The sequence below is a fragment of the Danio aesculapii genome, chromosome 23 (assembly GCF_903798145.1).
Source record: "Danio aesculapii chromosome 23, fDanAes4.1, whole genome shotgun sequence".
Classification (NCBI taxonomy): Eukaryota; Metazoa; Chordata; class Actinopteri; order Cypriniformes; family Danionidae; genus Danio; species Danio aesculapii.
Window position 1 is genome coordinate 13,853,365 of NC_079457.1, and position 22,968 is coordinate 13,876,332.

Here is a 22,968-nt window from a genome sequence, read left to right on the forward strand (position 1 = left end):
ATGTCTGAGTACAGTCGAATCACCCAGGAACATGCTGCACATATAATAGAATGGAGGATTTGGGCTGTTCTCTGGGAATAATCCCCTCATTCTGTGCTAGAGCATTGTGTTCGTTGTAGAACTGCCGGCTTGGCCATTTCCTATGAGGGCCTACATACAGAGCACAGCTAAGAGTGCTGATGATTAGCAAGTAAGCTATGCATTTGCATGTTAGCCTCTCTGTGACTGTCCAAATTGTTCTGACACCAGAAAAAAAAGTCCCAAGAGGACTGGGGCAACAAAGACTGGACAACTTTAAGAGTTTAAAATCAATTATCACTTAGGGGGAATGGACACATATGGCAAGAGATTGACGGGGTGCTAATCCTATGGACTAAGCTAACGATGTGGCTAGGCTAGTTAATTGAGAGAGGAGGTTTCCCTATTTACAACAGTGAATAGCCTGCATCAATGCACTGCATCAATGCACAGACAACCCATTCCCAACTGCTTTAACGCTCCAACAATCTAGAAATAACATGCATTTTCATAACAAATTGATTGACTGCTACAACATCCATCAACACTGGGATTGATCTGGGGAGATTTTATGCCTTTCAATACCTTTGCAAACAAGTCAAAACAAATATCAGCAGCACACAGCATCTTGCACGTTAGTATAATAAAATAGTTAGTAAATGTCACTTACTGAGTTGATGCAGTTCAGTTCCTTGTTGAGGAGCCAGGGCAAGGACAGTTTACCTTCACCCCGGTAGCAGGATTGGATTCTCTCCTTAATCTTTTCCTTGATTTTACGTAGTGTGAACAGGCAAAGGGCTGATTCTTTAGGTGGCTTGGCCCGGTTCTTTTGACCCTGAGCAAAAACAGTAAACAGCACCTCCTCCTGTTCAGAGATACCCAAAGATCGTGCCAGCTTGGCACCGGGTCGGCTGAGGTAGGCATCTTGAACCAATCTGTATTCCACACCATCCTTGGTACAACCAATTGGAAACTCCACATAGGAGTAGAACTTGGGGTCATCCACACAGAGTCGGACAATCTTGGAGGTGAAAAACTGTTCACCGCTAGCATCCGGCGAGGTGAGTTGGGTGTCTAGTTGGAGAGTCAGATAGTAAATAAACTGCTCACTGCTGAAACCATAAACGTAGTAGATATCAAATGTAGGGAACTTGGAAAGTGTGTCAGACGGAATCTTGAGCTGTGAGGAGACAAACTCATCCTGGTAGACAAAGCTGAACATATCAGCATTCTCCTCATTAGCCATCAACTTACGACTGGAGAGAGTTGGGAAGTATTCAGATTTTCCTTCAATGGGTGTACCTACAAACAATTTACCACTATCTTCACCTTGGGATCCACTAATAACCACTCCTGACATAGTGCCCGCCTCGGAGACACTAGAAAGGTAGTGCTCCTTACGGTGATGTGGTTCACCCAGCTTGAAGAGATCATCCAGCCGGAGGAACTGGCATATACCCTGCGAGGTGCTTCCACACGCAATAAGCCTGTTCTGTCCTGAATCGAGAAGCAACAGCTTGTTGACATTGTTAGTCTGTGAGAGCTCATGAGGGCAAGACTGAACACCAGGTGGTGGGTAACATTTTTCATTATCCACCACAGGACCGGTAACATGGCTTCGGAGCTTGGTCAGGTTGCTGGAGAGCTTGTAGATCCAATTGACAGCACCGACATAGACTTCACCCGTTTTGTTATGGACGACCAAATGAGTAAGCCCTCCCTCTGGTGGAGTGAAGGTTCGGAAGGAAGAGAGGTTAACCTCGAGCCCCCCATTTTGAGGGAGGAACGAGAGGAAGAAGAGAAGGAGGAAGGCCTCACAAAGAGAGGCCGGAAGGTGCCTCCTCCTATACGGCAGCATTTTTCGTATCTTTCTTAGAGGAAGCGGTAGGCCAGGTGATACGTTCACCTTTGTGATCCTGGTCCCAGAAAAAACCTGGACAGCGTCTGTCAGTCTATGTTGAGGAGAGCGACTTATTGACCCAGTGTCCTTTCTGCTCTCTCTCTCTCTCTCTCTCGGCACAGAGCTGTCGTCTACACCATCATCTGCAGCACCATGGCCGCTAGCCCTGCAAGGGGAGAAAAACACATCATGAGTGTTGGGAAAAAAACTGAATAGAACATTGTCTATCGATTTGACTGGAGTTTAAAAGTTCTGCCTGCCCAAGAGGAAAAGAACTCATAATACATAAACATAAATATCTTACAGTGGGGCCCTGGGTGGAATCCTATACAACATTTAATGAGTGTGTCAAGCTCGCAGACAGCAGTGCACTCCACAAACTCCACACTGAGAACTTGTCTGATAGACCTGCTGTGCCCTTAAATATTTCACACAGTCTGAGCCAACTCAGCTGGCACAAAAAAAGGAAGAGAAAGAGCCAGGATAGAGCAGGAGAGAGTAAAGGAGGTATGGAATAAGGAAAGAGTGAGCGATGCCATAACTGTAGACTAGTTTACCAAATCACCTTGAAGAATGCCATAAGCTAAAAAGGATCAGCAATAAACGTTTTCATTTCCTCACACTTGCACAGAGAAGCCATTCAACTTGACCCTGCATAAAACAAAAGCACTTCCCTTGAACCAAGGGAAAGCAGTGAGGTTTTAAAATATCACAGTACAGACACCACGCCCCCTTGGCTCTACCACAGGGCTGTGGAATGAGACGCAATCCATCAAATTTGTTCTAATTGAAAGTCTAATGACATTCATGTGATCATGGGCGATGAAGAGCAGCTCTGGGTGTCCAGCGACATACTCAAGAGTGCAAAGCCACTTAAACAAGGGCAATCTCGGGCCTCTCATCTAGCCAGCAGCAGGGACTGTCTGCTGCTGTGACCTTCTCCAGTGTTCAAAACAGAAGCATCATTGTATCTCAGATGACATTTATCTCACTTCACAAGACTATTGAGTGCGGAGACTGCCTCTGGGTCTCATTCACCGCTCAATGCTGTGAGCCACACTGTGGGCTGACTGTCATGTGCAAGGCTACGAAACAACTTTGCAAGAGAGCAATCGCACATGCAGGCAAAAACACATACATCATATACAGCAGGACAGGGCTCTTCAACTCCGATCCCAATTTAACCTGTTTTTTTTGCACAATGATTAGCTTGTTTGGGTGTGTTTGGTTAAGATTAGAGCTGAAAGCAGCACGACACTACCCCTCCAGGACTGGAGCCCTGATGTAACACAATATGATACACATCATGATTCGGGTTTGGGGTGGGGGGTGGACTGATGCTCACATCAATTGCCTGCAGACTGTTTTCAGACGATAATCATATTATGTGACTTAAGCCCCAATCACTTTACTACCCCTACTCCTCTGCTTTGTGCATTCATGTGAAGGAGTATGGATGTCTTGACTTTCTTCTGGTTGAAAGGACAGGGGTAGGGCAAAACTAAGATTTTAAGCACCCCACTTCAAATGAAGGGGTAAGAGAAATTTCCTAGAGAAATGCGTTTGGCATTAATAATTAATATATAAAGAACATATTTTATAAAGGGCCCTGTGGACTATGCCTCAAATATTATATTCAATATTGTATGATTGTGTTCAAATTATTGTACACAATCATACACGTAAATATTGAATAATTTTTTAAAAATGTAGTTTATCATCATTGTTTTCACATAAGCTGGCCCAATATTCATAATCTCGCCTGGGTCCCCACAACCGTAAGGCTGGTTTTTACTTCTGCGTCGAGTGATCAGCATGACCCATGGTGCCTGCCTTGCGCATAGCCATGCATTTATACTTCTACGCGCTGTTTGTGTTGCTCTGCAATAACACTTCCTAAATGCTAGCTGGCAGTAGGTTTTTATGTTCCTTCCTTTATGTCGTGTTTCATAATGTGTTTTTTTGTTTTTTCTGAACGCTACCTTACTACACAAGTAGCTAAAACTCAGAAACAGAAACCAGAAACAGAAGCCAGCGGACATGCAACAACTTAAATCATAAGGTAAACGGAAAACAAAAGTTTCCATCTGAAGCTCCTTCACAGGACTCGAAACTTTATTGGGCTCATGGCTCTCAGCGCTGCCCACATTTGTCACAGCTACCAAGCTGACCAATCACAGGACTTGCACTACAAGTCGTTGCTACGTGTGGTAACATTTTTTGAGAGGTGCGTGGGCTATGCGACCCCACAAAGGCCGCGACAGACAACACGTGTGTGCTTCACACAGAAGTAGAAATCAGCCTTTACTGGCTAGCACTGGTCTCCAGCACCTTTCAGGAAAAAACGGTGCAGTGAAAGGGAATTTGCTTATGTTTTACTGCACCTCTGGTATTGTGAGGTCCCAGCCTATGTGCTGTAAGTGCGTGTGGTGTTGGCTGTGTGTGTGTGTGTAACATCCCGGCCTATGGGCTGTGAGGCTGTGAGTGGCGTTTCAGTCTATTGGCTGTGTGTGTGTGTGTGTGTGTGTGTGTGCGTGCGTGCGTGCGTGCGTGCGTGCGTGCGGTGTCCTAGTCTATCAGTGGTGTGTTTCAGGAGGTTGTAGATGACGTGAATTGTACACAGGTGCCGCTCATTAGGACGTGGATATAAACAGCGTTTGGTGGCTCGTCACGGAGATGGGGATTCTGAGCGATCGCTTTAGCATGGAGCTCGGTTAAGCTGTGTTGGCCGTCCCTTTGGGCCCTGACTCTTATTTTTTCATTTACCTTATGTTATTTATGTCATTGTTATGTTAAAATAAATGTTATTTTTGCGTGATGGTTGCGTCTGGTCTTCCTTTTTGTTGCAGCTTAACGGTCAGCTGTAACAGGTATCAACTCATAATAATATTTATGAAACAATGGATAGTATCAAGGATAGTAGTGGTGTCTTGATTTAATTTTCAGGCAAAGTTGCTAACAAAATGAACAAAAGATAAATTGTCCCAGCGGTGGTGCAGTAGGTAGTGCTGTTGCTTCACAGCAAGAAGGTTGCTGGTTCAAGCCTCAGCTGGGTCAGTTGGCATTTCTGTGTGGAGTTTGCATGTTCTCCCCGCGTTAGCGTGGGTTTTCTCCGGGTGCTTCGGTTTCCCCCACAAGTCCAAAGACATGTGGTACAGGTGAATTGGGTGAGCTAAATTGTCCGTAGTGGATGAGTGTGAATGAATGGATGTTTTCCAGTTATGGGTTGCGTCTGGAAGAGCATCCGCTGCTTAAAAACGTGCTGGATAGGTTGGCGGTTCATTCCACTATGGCGACCCAAGATAAATAAAGGGACTAAGCCGAAAACAAAATGAATGAATGAATGAATGAATAATTTGTCCCTACAGAATTAAACTAAACTTTTACAGCTGTCGCAATTGCATTGAAAATGAATGAAATGCTTAAATCCAGAGCATTACATTTAGATCTGAAAGAATGTAAACCAGTTGTCTCAAACTCAATTTCTGGATTGATGATTTTAGCTCCAACCACCTCCAAATCACACCTGCTTAATAGTCTCTAGTAGTCTTGAACACCTTAGTTGGATCAGTTGTGTTTGATTAGGGTTGGAGCAAAACTGTGCAAAGCTGCGGCTCTCCAGGAATTGAGTTTATGAGCCATGATCTAAACGATTCTAATTTTTAGCTATTTTAAGTTTACACCATTTCACCACATTTACTGTGACAGGGGTCCAAATTTCTATCCTCTGTATTGATCACCACAGCTGAGCTCTTCTCAGCTCAACTGACTCAGAGTCAGCACTCCAAGGTGCTTTTGGCTCCATGATACAGGGCCACTGTCAAAGCAAATTCCCAGCAGTAAAACAAAACACACAGAAAAAAAATTGCCTATAAATAATCAAGTAACTAACTAAATAACTCCACAACAAACTTAAAATTGAATTTAGCAGTGCTGCACCTGACCCATTACAGTCTATAAAAACAAAGCTGTCAGAGTTTTGACTTATCTGGGACAAAGATATGCTAATGAGTGGGTAGAAGCTGCTTAAATGCAGATCCAAGTGTCCACTTATTTTAACTCAGAAAATGAAACAAATAAACAGGAGAGAAAGAGAGAGAGGGAGAAATTATAATAAACTCAAACTCCTGCAGAATATACACATGTGCTGCAATTTATAATACTGCACCGCAGTGCTATTTGCGTGGGATAGAGCAATTAGGATATCCCACCCACTTGCTCCAAGCTGGCCCACACCAAGGATAAAGGTGAAATTGGATGAATCAATTAGAGGAGGTATGGGAGTTGCATGGCACCTTCAGGATAGCAAAACCTGCCTGGCTTGGAAAATGGCTGGCAGGACCAAGGTATCCGTGATGATTTATTGCTTGTGGCACATAAATTACAGCACAAGCCATGAAAACGGCACCTCATACTTAAGCAAATTTATACAGAGCCCCTTTTTAACATGGAGGTCACATCGCTGAGCATTGTGGGCTAAGAAGGAAGGCAGGACTCTGTGATGGCCACAACTAAACCACCCAGAGAGGCTCTGCATAGCAGGGATCTGCTTTCTATTACAAGCACGCAGACACACTCACATACATCAATACATAGAGGCCTTAATCCACAAACACACACACACACACACTGAGAAAGAGAGAGAGAAAGAAAGAGAGAGAGAAAGACTGGGCTTTCTTCATTGTTCCGTCCATCGGACCTGAAAGTTTCCTTCTGTCTGTCATTCATACGATAATTCTGCTAGGCTTTCTTAGGTTTTCATAGGTAGACATGAGACGATAACCACAGTTTGGAAAAGTCAAGGTTTTAAAACCGCCAGATTTTTCTGATATACCGTTCCTACAGTTTTTTTACATGTTTTTTTACATGCCATTTTCTTTAGTTTTTTAGGGCAACAGTATCTCCAGCAGAAAAGGAGCCTCCATCAAAAGCTACTGTTCCAAAATATGTTAAATGTTTTTTAAAATAAAATATACTTGTAAAAGTTGTTGTTTTTATTTTTACCTGGACATTTAAAAAGAACATATTTTAGATACTGTGAAACCGTGATATTTTCATGCAAGGTTATCATACCGTCACAATCTTGCATCAGCCCATGCCTTCTTTTAGGTACCTTTTATCATGTCTTTTCTTCTATCTGTTCCCTCTTTCAGTCCTTCCCTTCTACCCACAATTAATAACCAGCTTCATTAGCATGCGTCTAAAACATGAAAAGAGATTCTGGACCACATAAAAAATGTAAATCCACATTAAATCCAATCTATGTAATCAAATTAGGAAGTCTGATTAGTGTAATGAAATTAAAGCACAAAGCAAAAAAAAAGTGTGCAGAGCAAATATTGAGACATTATTAATGCATGTATGTTTAAAAAAAACTGTGAAACCCAGCTGCATGATTCTGAATAATATCATCATCTTTTTTATGTTCATTCTGAATGAATGAATCAGTGACTCACTTGAAGGCTTAACAAGATTCAATACTGGAAGTTTCGAACAACTCCTTTAAGGGAATAAAATCTCGTGAAAGGCTGCAGTTTAACTGAAACAATCTTCATCTGAAGCATCAAGTTGCTTTCAAAAGGTGATTTACTCCATTTTGGTCACTATGTTAGACATTAATATTAATGGTGCAGTAGGTGATCTGCCTAAATGCTATTCGTTAGCATAATAGCTTTGAAACACAATCCATCCCCTGCCGTCCAAATCCACGCCTCCAGAAATCACGAATGCGCACATTAAAGATGACAGAGACCCACTAGATCAAGTCATTCGCCAGTTAGAAAACTTTATAGTGCTTTTTAATATTACTACTCTGAATGAAAACTGTTTTCTATCTCAGCTGTGTATCAAGCAAAACTTGACATAGTGTGCAATATTTCATGCATGCAAGGATCGCTGGTCTCACTCTCTCATGCACTCTCATACAACTACTGTATGCTTAGTGGTTGGTTGGCGGCATGCATGAATTACATTTATTCCTTAGCCATACTTACATGCTATTTCAGAGCGAATATTCAGAGTAGCATGGTAAACAATATAGGGAGCGTGTCACAGGTTGTCATTGTTCAAAAATTATAAAATTGTGAATATAAAACCAACTTCACCTCAGTAAAGCAGGCTAGAAAAAACAAACAAATGTTTCTAAAGACAATCACCTACTGCACCTTTAATATCCAAACTAAAGGCAGTTATCCCAGACCTAACTAACTTTCCATCCTAAGGTATTTTAATTTTAATTTTAATTTAAGTAAAATGCCATCATTTGAACTAAGGTTGGGCCGATAAATGATATTATAATAATAATAATAATAATATTATATCGAATCATAATAAAACTTATGTCAATAAAAACGATAAATTCTTGACTTTTTTTACTCTATATTGATCGTATGGCCCGTTTCTACTAAGTGGTACAGTACGGTATGGGTCGGTACAGGTCACCTTTATCAGGCTTGCATTTCCACGGCCAAAAGGGTACCAATGGGCATGGTCTAAAACAAAGTTTCCGTCGACGTCATTCTCGCTCAAGGAAATGTCAAAGTAAAGCTGTAAAACAAATGCTTTATAAACATAAATACTTGTGTACAAATGTTCATTACCTTTCTATGAGCAGGATTTGATTATAACTACAGATCAATGATAAGGCAAAGTAGCCTACTCTAACGTCTGCAATTATATAAAATAAATAAATAAATGCAACATATATGAACACATACAGACCCTTACAGTTTCCGATGTGTTACAGATTACAGAAAAACTACACACAGCACACATTTAGTCCTTATTTGGGTTAAAAAACAACCCACAATATAGCCCAAAATCAGTGCAAACCTCTCATCTGTATCTTTAATCTTCAGCAGCACATGTAACCTCTGTTAGAAAGTAATTCCGTCATTCCAAGTTCATAATAGTCTAAAAGGTGATGATAATAGTGAAGCACTTCAATAATCAACCACACTTTATCACTATCAGATCAAGAAGTTCGTTATTTCAAATATAGATATGCGGCGAGCGATCGTGAGACATTCGCACTTTAGACAGCCTTGTAAACAACTACAGTGCACAAGGTAAATTCTGCTCTTTTTTCTGGCTTTGTAGCCGTTCATCAAAACGGCGACATGGTTTGTATGAGCTCGGGGCGACCATTGCTTGTTATTATATGTACATAGTATTGTGATGTAATGTCTCGGCTGTGTATTTAAAAATGACGCTTCCTTTCTTTCTTTCTCCTGCTTGTGCATGCGCTAGTGATGCTTCTCTGTAAACCAATAGCGTTCAGTTGCGCGTGTAGCTCTGCCTTTTGGTATCCTTTTGTCGTGCTAGGTACACTTTTAAAAGGGTACCCCAAAAGTGGTATAGTACAGTTTGCTTTTAGGTACCTTTTGACAGTTGAAATGGCCATAAAAGCATACCGAACCGTACTCTACCGTAACACTCAGTGGAAATGGGCCGCAACAATGGGAATCTAAAAGTTTTGATATTAGAGATCAAATTTGCAGCCACTGAAACATTTATCGGCTGAAAATATGTTATGCGACATAATGGACCCTCTAATTTTTGTGGCTTCAGTCATTCATGGGGCACTCTTTCAAATCTGAAAGCATTAACATTTTATATCGAAATATACATAGGATATTTGCATTTTTGCCATATCGTCCAGGCCTAATTTGAACAAAAATTTTGAGGAATGCTGATAGATTGCACCCATTGGCTCCCATAGCAATATTTTCTCCTACTATAGAAGTCAATGGGCACCAGCAACCAGCATTTTTCAAAATATCTTCTTTTTTTGTGTTCAACAGAAGAAAGAAACTCAAAGGTTTAAGTAAGGTACTGTAGTAAGGTACTGTAGTAATTTTGGGTGAACTATCCCTTTAATAACCAGCACCATTATCATATGTCTAAACTTACAAACAACTTCTGGACCATAATATATATTGATGTAATCCAATTAGGAAGGCAGATTTGTATAACAAAATTAAAGCTCAATACAAAAATGTGTACAGGATAAATATTTAAATATAAATAGATGTAAAAAAAAAATAATAATAATAAAACACTCTATGAAATTTGCATTGGGAAAAAAAGGTAGCAACATGCTACATTTCTGTAATAACACTAAGCAAAGTATAAAACAAAAACGTCTACCACTGTTTTTTTTTTATTTACGTAGAGATATTAAAACTAGACAGCTTTGATTTAGCCTCCAATTTGAAAAAAAAAAAAGCAATAATAACTGCAATCCAGCGAGACCTCCAACAAAAGTGATATTTTACCAGAGCTACACTCCGATCACAGGGATAATAGAGAAAACAATGAGTTGTTGACAGCGGGAAGTGATCTGCAAAACGGTCTCATCTCATTCTGCTAAAAAGATGATATAGCAATGCAAGTTTGTTTCAGTCGACGTGGCCAATCTTCAGTGTGCTGCTAAATCACAGATTGTGCAAGTGAGGATAGCGATTTAGAGGGATGCAGCAGGCCGTAAGCGTGCGACTGGCCATGGAAAAACTCCTTCATGCCAGAGAGAAGAGGAGAAATAAAGAGCTGACGGCAACAATGGTGGTTAAAAGGTGCCAAGGATTGCAATTTCTGCAGTTCCTTAGCTTAGCCTAATGTAGATGCATTTTAAAAAGCCAAACCGGTCAAATAGTAACTGTTCCACTGAGAGCTGATGACAAGAGACTGCATCTGCAACGCATTTTGCAAGTGAGGGAGAATATTTAGCAGGAAATAATGTAGAACAGGAGCCAGATATTTTATTTTTATTTTATGACTATAGATTTTATGTCCCTAAAAGCATTTCTTTAGAATTAACATCCAAGAAAGTTGATGAATTTGAGTTACTAATAATAATGGTTGTTTTTTTAGGACATCTCTTGGATTTGATAGACGATACAACTACAATAAAGGTTTGATTACTTTTCTAATTAATTTTTAAATAATTTACCAGACAAAAATAATAAAAATTTGAATAATAATAGTAATAATAATACATACAGTTGAAGACAGAATTATTAGCCCCCCTGATTGATTAGCCCCCCTGTTTATTCTTTCCCCCAATTTCTGTTTAACAGAGAGATTTTTTCAACACATTTCTAAACACAATAGTTTTAATAACTCATTTCTAATAACTGATTTATTTTATCTTTGCCATGATGACAGTAAATAATATTTTACTAGATATTTATCAAGACACTTCTATACAGCTTAATGTGACATTTAAAGGCTTCACTGGGTTAATTAGGTTAACTAGGCAGGTTAGGGTAATTTGGCAAGTTATTGTATATCGATGGTTGGTTCTGTTTGTTCTAAAAAATATATAGCTTAAAGGGGCTAATAGTTTCGACCTTAAAAGGAGTTTTAAAAAATTTAAAACTGCTTTTATTCTAGCCGAAATAAAATAAATAAGACTTTCTCCAGAAGAAAAAAAATTATCAGACATACTGTGAAAATTTCCTTGCTCTGTTACACAACATTTGGGAAATATATGAAAAAGAAAAAAAAAAAAAGGGGCTAGTAATTCTGACTTCAACTGTATATAATACATATTTATTTACTTATTTGTGGCCCTGGAATACAAAACCAGTCTTACGTTGCAGAGGTATATTTGTGAGAATAGCTACAAATAAACATTTTATGCCAAGTAAAGACTAATTTTATCAATATATTTTGTTAATTTACTACTAAAAATATGTCAAACTTTACATTTAGCAGAAATACCTTAATTTGGACAACATTAAAAGGGATTTTCTCAATATTTTGACTTCAGATTCCAGATAGTTGTATCCAAATTTTGCGAATGTTTATTTATTCATTTAGCCAATTTTTTGAATGCTTATTTATTCATTCATTATTCGTTATCAAGCACACATCTCAATTTCCAGCCTTAGCTTAATGATCCAGGGTTAGCTAAATTGTGGGTTCAGGGTCACATACACATACTGTATACACATAGACATCTAAATAGTACAAAAACTATTCAAACCATGTGTGTGAGTCGTACACAGTGTTAAAATCAAGGTATGTTGACCTTCAAGTGCACATATATTTTGCCATTTACATTTTGTCACTTACTTTCCCTAGAAAACAAACCCATGACCTTGGTGTTACTAGCCATGTTGAACTGTTAAAGGAACACTCCACTTTTTTGGAGTTAAATAGGCTCATTTTACAAGTTAAACAGTTGAGTTTTACAATTTTCAAATCCATACAGCCAATCTCCAGGTCTGCTGGGAGCACTTTTAGCTTAGCTTAGCATAAATCTTTGACTCAGATGAGACAATTAGCATCTCGCAAAAAAAAAAAAAGAAATAAAAAAGAGCCAAAATAATTTGATAATCAGTAGAAAATGTTTTTTTTTTCTGTAGTTACATCATGTAGCTAACTAAGATTGACTGAAAAAGAAAAGTTGCTATTTTCTAATATGGCTAAAAAAACACTCTCCTTCATATAACAATATTCAAGGAACTTTACAGCCGTACCATGCCAGCAGCAGGCGCAATGATATTACACAGTATATTTCCCAGCCAATTAGACCTAGAAAATAGCAACTTTTTATTAGCGAGATGCTAATAGTCTAATCTAATGAAAGGATTTATGCTAAGCTAGGGCTAAAAGTGCTCCGCAAGACTGGAGATCATCTGAATGAATTCAAACGGAGTAAAACTCTGATTTCCAAAAAAAAAAAAGTGGAGTGTTGTTCTCTTAAGCTACAGACAATAAATTAACATTTAGAACTAAATATAGGCAAGTATTTTTTAAGTAGTAGTATTCTTTGTCGTTTTTCTCCTAGTGAGCAATTCCAGCATTATGGATATGGCATTTGCAGTAAAATCTTAAAACATACATTCACAGAGAAAGTATACGTTAACATTATATTGAAACATCTGTTTATATTTTCCAAAACTACTAACCAAGGAGTTATGGGATCAGAAAATATCAATCTCTAAACATATTTTATATCTGAAATGAGGAAAATAAACATGCATTATGGACATGACCAAAAAAGTATGCGAGTTTGGAGTAAACAACATATTTTGTAGATATTCTGTGAATTAAACTGCACAACCCCCCGAAAAATTATGCTAATCAACAGGATAAGGGTTGGCTCACTATAGAACAAAAATGATACATTTTATTTTAACATGTTTGCATTTTTGAGGAAAAAGCTCCATTATGGATGTGACATCTCTCCGTTATGGATGTGACAGATGTGAAATTGTCACTTGTGTAACTTTGGTAAATAAAATAAAATTGTTTGAAAACATATACAGAGACATTTGAGTATTTTTGCAGTACTGTAAACCTGCAACTTACCGGCCACTTTATTAGGTACACCTGTCCAACTGCTTGTTAATGCAAATTTCTAATCATCCAATCACATGGCAGCAATTCAATGCATTTAAGCGTGTAGACATGGTCAAGATCTGCATCAGAATGGCGAGGAAAGGTGATTTAAGTGCCTTTGAACGTGGCATGGTTGTTGGTGCCAGATGGGCTGGTCTGAGCATTTCAGAAACTGATGATCTACTGGGATTTTCACACACAACCATCTCTAGGGTTTACAGAGAATGGTCCAAAAAATATATATATATTCAGGGAGCGGTAGTTCTATGGGCGCAAATGCCTATGGGTTGATGCCAGAGGTCAGAGGAGAATGGCCAGACGAGGTTCGAGCTTATAGAAAGGCAACAGTAACTCAAATAACCACTCGTTACAACCGAGGTATGCAGAAGAGCATATTTGAATGCATGACAGGTCAAACCTTGAGAATAACGTGCTATGTCACAAAGCGTGAATCATTTCAGACTGGTTTCTTAAAAATCACAATGAGTTCACAGTACTCAAATGACCTCCACAGTCACCAGATCTCAATCCAATAGAGCACTTTTGGAATGTGGTGGAATGGGAGATTCGCATCATAGATCTGCGTGATGCTGTCATGTCAATATGGACCAAAATCTCTGAGGAATATTTCCAGTATCTTGTTGAATCTGTACCATGAAGGATTAAGGCAGTTCTGAAGGCAAAAGGCGGTCCAACCCGGCCCTAGTAAGGTGTACCTAATAAAGTGGCCGGTGAGTGTACAAGCCTACACAAAAAAAAAAAAAAAAACGTAGAAATGGATTCGCTGTATTGGTGAATACTTTACTCTTTTCATGGGAAGGTTGACATGTGCATGGAATTGCTCTAATTCAACACAGACCTATGCTGAATTACTTACAAACAATTTGCTATGCGTCTCACTCATTGCTAATTGCGAATCTAATACTGCCAGACCAGTCCTTACCCGTTTAAATGACCACAGAAAGTTGCGTTCCGCCTTCATTCAGGTCTTTTAACTCTACACCCCGCTCTCTCGTGCTGAGGGTGGGCATTGTTTGGGTTTGACTAATGGCCGTGCAGCAGGGAGGGCCCGGTGTCTGCAGGAGTAGAGGACACTGAGGAGGTGATTGTGTAGCAGGCCTGTTGCACTGTGGATGTGCCAAAACCAGAGAACACTGTCCTCCTTTTATAGCGTCACTCTTTAGCGTGTGACCCACTGACACCATGACAGCTGCCCCCCCTCCTTTGCCCCAAGAGCCACCAACAACTTCACACTGCGAGTTCAACAGCGCCACAATATTAACAGGTGCATTTGGGGAAGAACAAACGGTGGCGCTGGGTTTACATGGCGCATTATAGTAGTACTTGGTTTAACTTCAGATGATTTTCAGAACTATTGGTGAATAAGTGCTGTAGCAAACTGAATATTGAACTAAATAAACAATCTTTTATTCACATAGATATTATTAATGCTACCAGGTATTGCATATACATTACATACAGAGCAAAAGTGGTACTGCACATAAGGATTACATCAAATTTGGATAATTAACTGCCATTTCTGTGTAATTATTTGTAAAATTTACTACCAATTTTATAATGAGTGAAAATGTTTTTGCCAGTTTTTGAAAAAAAAATAAATAAATAATTTAAAAATCCCCAAATTAAGGTTTTCAGTTGCCAATAAGTTGTAGTCAGCACCTTGCTGTGTGCAATATTGACAAAAATATTATATCTCCATATGTTTAGTTTTTTTCTATTTTGGTCCTGGCATCTTGGCCGGTTTAGGTCTTTCAAAAATAAAAATAAACTTCTGGTAGGTGTCAGCAACTTATTACTTGAATCATTCAATCAAAGCAAGTCTTTATGAATGGACCATTGGATCTATGAATCATTGATTCAAATGATTCTTTGTTGCTCTGAGATGCACACATTTTCGGTTGGGGCTGTGTAAATATTTTTGTAGTCAAAGAATATTTTGTGTAAAAATAACTTGATACCTGTTGAAATGTAATGTTGCTTAAAATCAATATCAGACTTGCAATCATGCTCACATGCTAGTATATGGAAAAATTACATTCTTGATTGTGTGGTATATACTATAAATCAAAAATCATACAGATATATATATAACTATGTAACTCATAGTAGCTCACACATTTTTCAAAAGACAGACAAAACTAAAATAAATTACTTGAACATTAACAACATAAATCGTAAAAATGTTTACTCACATTCAACATGTTAGTTTCAGTTTCTGTACAAATAATTAAAAACAGTATTACCAAATAAATAAATAACCATATAAATAAAAAAATTACAAATAAATAAACAAAATAACAAATAAATTACAAAAAATACTAATTAATTAATTACAAACAACCAAATAAATAACCAATGAATAAATTAATCACAAATAAATAAAAAAATTACAAATAAATAAATTAATTACAAATAAATTAATTAATTACCAAATAAATAACCAATGAATAAAATATATTATAAATAAATTACATAAAATAAATATATTACAATTAAATAAATAAATAAATTACAAATAAATACATTTCTAATTATTTAATTAATTAAATAATTACAAATAAATTATAAATAAATCAAATAGAAATTTCTATGTATTTAATGTTTTGCCCGCATCGTTTGCATTTTAAAAAACCCTTGTTGACCTTGTTATCCAATACATGGTGGATTACATTTATTTTGTCCGGTTTGAACAGGGCATTTGATAAACACATCTTCAGTGGCATCTGTCTAATTTGGGAAATTTCTGCTAAGTGACAATGAGTTGTGCCAAAACATGGTAATTTTGATTGGACACATGACCTCTGAGGTCGACAGCAAAGAAGTGAGAAGTGTTTTCACCTTTTTTATTGTCCACCGGTTAAAATGCCACACCACTTTAGCAATGAATCACATCCCACATTGTTTATCCTTCATACAGTATGAGTTATGCACAAGTTGAAACTAGGGTTTGCAATACTTTCAAGTACTGCAAAAGTAATAATAATGGCCTTAGCAATCGTCGCTAACTCTACAAACCCATAATGCACTCTGACATGCTACTAAACCTGTAAATGTTTCCTCAAATCTGTTCCGAGAACTGCTGTGTTGTTATATGGACTAAAGACTAGTGCGGTGTAGACTTATCTTAAATCAAAGTAGACGAAATCCACACTCATAAGGTCACACTGGGCATAAATTGTGAGCTATGGCAAAAGACAGGACACTCCAAGGGAAAAGCCATCAAGTCTAATCACTGGCTTTTTTCATGTTGCAGTAAATGTTGCCACCGCAGCAGTTCGCACGGAGGCCCTTATGTTAACCCTGCCCCGGATGACACAACAACCTTATGCAAACTCACACTACGGGACACCTAGTCATGGCAGATTAACACATGCTGGAATGATGCTAATATTAATGCAACAAAACATATGGTTGGTATGACTGTGGTGAATTCATCCATATTTACTACATACATGCTATATACACTGACAAAAATACAATAGACTAAAATAAAATAGACTAAAATAAAATAAAATGAAATAAAATAAAATAAAATTAAAAAAAAAAAAAAGAAAATAAGGAAAATAAATGAATAAATAAATATTTTTTAAAAATTATAAATATATTAAACTAAGCAAAGTAAAATTTTAAAAGAAGTTAACACAAGCTGTAATGATGCTAATATTAATGTTATAACATATTTATAAATTAAATTAAATTAAAAAAATAAAATAAAATAAAAATATAATAAAAATTGTATTAAATAAAAAATTTAATTAAATTAAAAAATTCAAATTAAATCAAATAAAATTAAATGAAAAAAAATATATATATATAAAGTAAAAATATAAATTTAAAAAATTTAAAGTAAAAAATGATGAAAAAAAATTTAATTAATTTAAAAATAAAAATAAAATAAAACTAAATAAATATAAATGTGGTACTAATTTGGTAAAAAAAATTTAATAAATGAAAAATGTAATAAAATTTAAAAATAAGATTAAAAAACATAAGATTTAAAAACAAAAAAAGAAAGTAAAATAAATGTATAAATAAATATAAACAAATAAAAAATATACAAATTGAGCAAAGTGAAAATATAATAAGTAAAACAGATGCTGTAATGATGCTAATATTAATGCAACAAAAACATAAAATAAAATAAAATAAAAGTGATACTAATTTGGTAACAAAAATAAAAAAAAATTATGAAAAATATAAAAAAATTTAAAACTAAGATAAAACATAACATATAAAAAACAAAAATAAATAAATAAAATACAAAAATAAATAAATAAAATAAGTTAAATACTTGAATAAATAAATATAAAAAATAAAAATATAAAATAAGTGATATAAAAAGTACAAAATTACAAAAAATAAAAGTAAAAACAATAACAAAAGCAAGAATAAAAATAAGTTAAAAGAATACAGTAGTACAAACTCAGCAACGAGTATTCAGGTTCACTGAACTCGGGTTCAGTTTTTAGCAAAAACATACACAGAATGAATATGTATTGTTTGCATTGTGTGTACAATATCTAATTGTATCTCTATTAATGCCAATAAATACCTATTAACTGCTAATTAAAAACAACTATTGTTAACATATCAACATTAATAAAGCAGCATGCTTTTTTGCTCAGCAGCATAGCCATTTCTGCTGTGGTATTAAAAACCAAGTATTTGAACCACATCATCTGCATATTTGTTACACAGAGGATCCATATACACACACAGACTGATGCAAACACATTTAAAGTCATGAAATAATTGCTGTAAGAACTGAATCGCACCATTTCGAACTGCAACACACACAAGCAACAAACGCAGCCCAAACAGACACATCCAGTCCCATTTCTGGTTGTGTTAATAGATCCGCGTCCATTACCACACCTCAGTGTCTGGGCTACAGCTCCCACAGAGCCAATAAAAGCACGCAAACACTGCTGACTCAAAGTTCAGCCATCAATAAAAAGCTTTCTCCCTCCTGGGAAGCATTCACTTTTATTTTTTTCCAGCAGAAGAACTACACCGTAAAAAAAATGTCCGTAAATTTGCAATTTTCCATATTTTGTTTCATGTTTTAACTGTTTAAAAAATTTCCCCATTTATTTATGCCTTTGAATTGCATTATAAGCCATAGATCTTTCTTCCAACAACTTTTAACCTTGAAAAGATTGAAAAAGTGACATTTTTAATAGTTTAAAGTGATATATTGTCTAGGTTTGTGTTGTATATAAAAACCTTGTAATAAACACAGTAGATTTTCTGTTATTTTATACAATATATATTATTTCTTATACATTATCAGTGTTGGGTAAGTTACTTTAAAAAAGTAATAGATACTTTTGGATAACAGATTACAACTGGAAAAATTGTAATCTGATTACCTGACTAATTACTTAAAGGGGTGGTCCACAATGTTTCTTTAAGGCTTGGTTGTGTTTATAAGATGCAAAGCAATGTGTGCTCATGCTTTACTTGTAGAAAATCATGTTTTTTGTATGTGTGTGTGTGTGTATCTTACTTTGATTATATACAGCTACTCAGCTAACAACAGAACGACTCTCAAATTTCCTAGTTCCTCTGAAAGGCCTGCCCTCAAGAGGCTCTGATTGGTCCGCTAACATAATGTGCTGTGATTCGCTGATTAGCTCCACGTCACTTCCCTACAAGTGCGTGCTTTTACGCTGTGTAAACAGTCCAGTCAGAAGCTCAGAGCAGCTGTTAGTAGCCCAAATCAGACAGAAATGAAGAGCACACAGCTCACGCCTGCTCTCTAAAATAGAATCTGACAAGAGAACTGTGCCCCCTCTCTCTCTCTCTCTCTCAAAAAAAAAAAAAAAAAAATTTTTACTAATGCTTTGCTTCTTAGACTTTACACACCGGAAACTTGTCTATAGCACTTGCTCACTGCTGCTCTTATAGTTGTGTAAATTGCTTCCTTGTCCTCATTTGTAAGTCGCTTTGGATAAAAGCGTCTGCTAAATGACTAAATGTAAATCTAAATGTAGAAAACTGGATAACCGTAACCATTGACATCCATTGTAAGCAAAAGCACTGCCGTGTTTGGGTGTTCTGTTTGTCTGAGGTAATTAGTCTACTGAAATGTGTATATTGCAAAGTATGAAGCTAATCAGTCAGTTCTTGTCACATGACCTGCAGTTTTCAACTGGGGGCGCCTGGGAAATGCGAGTGCGCAAAATATAAAAGATGCAATATGTGAACGGCCCCATAAGCAGCTTCATTTTTCTTCACATTCAGACACCATCACTCCCGATCCTGCATAAAAATCCAATTTAGCCTTTTTAGGCTGACTTGGGCCGCTGTGTTTTTGGTCACCTGTGTCCTCCTTGGTGATGAGTACTGTCGTATAATGCTTTCTGTTTCACGTGCTTGAAAAAGTTGCTTGTTGAGTTAAAAGCAATCAAAAGTTCTTCAGAGACTGAACATAGACTGCATTTCACAGCAATATTTGTGCTTTTATGCTAAATGAAATAAAAGCAATGTCTGTAATTCCACTTGAAGCAGCAGCGACTCTTGACAATAACCATTTCAGCTCACGCTCTCCAGCAATTTAAAAACGCATGCTTACTAACTGATGTTGCAGTGGAAAAGGTAATTTAAAAGCAGCATTTTTTCTTCTAAAAACTATATTTGTAACGCAAGTAATGGAATTACATTGACTTTAGTAACTAATCAAATTAGACTAATTTAAAATGTAATTCGTTACATTTCTGCGTTCCTCAATAAAGTAATTAGAATACAGTAACTCATTACTGTAGAACGAATTACACCCAACTCTATACATTATATTATTTTAAACTGCAAAAATGTCAATAAAAGTCACTTTGTTAAACTATAAAGCTGAATTTTCAACATCAAAAGTCCACAGAGTAGAAATCAACATCCCATAATGCAATTCACAACCATAAATAAACACTTGTGAAATCACAAAATACATTTTTTGAAAAACTGTTCATTAACGGATACATCTTTGCAGTGTACGTCCACCACATCTTATCCTGTTTCATTAGCTCTCTCATCTGTTATGCAAAATCAAAGTGTTTTTGTTTTTTGTGTTTCACAAATTCCACAATTACGATTTACGATGTCATTTCCAAGCCAGCGACAATTATCCACAGCAAATGCCAAGCTCACACTCGTGCCAGGATCAAAATGTGAAACGCTTGGCTGATTCCGGCTGTGCCACACTTTAAACTATGGAGAGAAGGAGCATAAAGATTGCAAATCCCATAACGGTAGCAGCCGAGCTCATGGTGTTTCATGTTCGGCAGGCCTCGCGAGCGCACATTCCATCAGGATCGCATCATTGGGCAACGGCCGTTCTCTGGCCCGCTTCCCTCTGCGCACTGCAAACATACACGGATACGTGCATTTGAGTGCTGAGCTTTACACTTTTCTCTAACTTCGCTCATTACTTTGGCACCCACCTACAATACACATGGGCTGATACTATAATCGCAGATACATTTGGTGGGCAAATCATGATTTGTTCTGCATTTTTCCCCTGTAATGGCTTGGATTTCCTCACACTGTAAAAAATACTGGGTTCCACACAATCGATTTGTGTTGAGACAACATGAAGGAATTAAGTTATCTTAATGTTTTTTTTTATTTAAGTGGAATGAACATAAAACAGTTAAGTTGTCCCCCAAAAAAGCTGAAGAATTGTGTTTCAGCTCATTTAAATAAGAAGTTTGAACAAACAGCAAATGTAATTATTTGAGTGCAGTAATGTGCTACCCATTATCTATGATTCCATCCAAAGATGCAAATTAAACACATGTACAAAACTGGAATACTGCATAAAATATTTCAATAAGTGAGGTTTATTTTTAAACTAATTTCAAGAGGATCACATGCTTATGATTGAACACAGCTGGTCATGCATTAGCCAATTCATGATTCACCAATCAGATGATTCCTTAGTCACTATAAATACCCTATCACAGCCATCTTCATTTTAAAGAATCCCCCCTTCCATCCCTACTCCTCCTCCCTTCCTTGATTGGTGGCACGGTGGTTGAGTGGTTAGCACTGTCGCCTCACAGTAAGAACATCACTGGTTCTAGTCCTTACCAAGCAAGCCGACATTTCTGTGTGGAGTTTACATGTTCTCCCCATGCTCACTTGGGTTTCCCCCAGGTTCCCCGGTTTCCTCCCACCATCCAAAAACACACAATTTAAGTCAATTGACTAAATCCAAATCAGCATCATAGATGTGCTCCTAGTAAGTAGTTATCTCTTAAGAGCAATCCTTATCTGTTCATTAGCTACTGCAGTAGGGGAGTTCTCGAGATCTATCTGAGCTCAAACTCGACTCTCGCCCTGCAACGGGACAGAGCCCTGGGCTCGAGGATCTTATGAGCTCAGGGCTCTCTCCCGGGACAGCATGCCAAACATGCTTTATAATCAATCATCAGCTAAGTGTGAACTCTTGAAAGCACCGTTCCCATATAGTGAGTCATAGATGAATAATAGATGAAAAAAAAGTCACTTTCTGATAAACCAGTAATTTCCAATATGGGGGTCAATGACAGTGGGGTCGCTTGGGGATTTCTAAAAGTCAAATAAATTTGATTAAACTATTAGAATAACCATATTTTATTTTATAACTCACAGAAGATAAATATAGTAGTCAATAGTCACATAAAAAAACAACAACATGCAAACGAAAAGCCATCAATTTTTTTTTTATAGGATTGTTGCGTTTACGTTAGATTAACGACACAGCAACAGTGTCAGATATGGCAGATTGATTTTATAGCACCAAGTTAAACTTTCTGACACCTTTATGGCAATCAAATGCATTAAAAATAAGTACAGGTCACAACTGAACATTGAGAATGATCTTTTCTCCATCCAGCTTTTTCCTGTTGCACATTGCTTTATGTGACTTTTGAGATTAATTTCAGTAAAACTCTAAATAATAAGCAAACATTTGTGAAAACTGGGCACATTGAGATGCCTTTGCTCTCCTCAGTTCATCCATCAAATATTAAAATGGAACTTATAGAATTAACAAATTACTTTCAGCAAACTGCAAATAAAAACTCAAGAAAACTTAAGACTTCCCACAGTAATAATATTGTTGTTTCAAATAATACTTTGATATTTAATTAGAAAAAAGATAAAGAGAAATCAATTCCGGAGGAATACGACACAGGGAATTTTAGAGAGTTTTGGCCACAGACATGCTTGTGATACTAATTGTACTTTAAAATACCAAGCATAATACTATTTGCACAGCAGATTAAAATGAAACAAAGCCATCACTGTTTAGTATGTAGACAATTTACAGCCCAACCTTAATACTTAAAGATTTGCAACACCTACAGCAATTTGAAATGGAGTAGTCTTGTGCACCAACATGTTAATATCTGGTATTCTGGTAATATTTAATGTATTTGATTTATAAAAGCAACAAATAATCACTTTCCTTATTGTACAACAATCATTTTATTTTTCAAAACGGTGTTTGTTATGAAAATGTGTTTCTAGAAATCTTGCATTATTTCTGTTACCGTACTATACTTTGCCTTTAAATTGGTAAAATTTTCTTCCACAATTCGCTTGTTAAGTCGTGACGTATGAAATACTGTTTCCGGGTCCAAGCCGATACTCATTTGAATTAAGAAAATATTAGTTTAAGACCACTTTTTAGTCATATCGCA

At 36.7% G+C, this 22,968-nt stretch overlaps 1 protein-coding gene across 1 annotated transcript in view; it reads right to left on the minus strand.

Moving 5' to 3' along the window:
- Nucleotides 1-22,968, minus strand: part of plxna1a (plexin A1a) — a 454,670-nt gene that overhangs the window by 401,143 nt on the left and 30,559 nt on the right. Inside the window, exon 2 of the mRNA XM_056449070.1 lies at nt 689-2,084. Within this exon, the coding sequence (XP_056305045.1) occupies nt 689-1,876 (1,188 nt within the window). The 5' untranslated portion in view covers nt 1,877-2,084. The remainder of the gene's footprint in view (nt 1-688; nt 2,085-22,968) is intronic.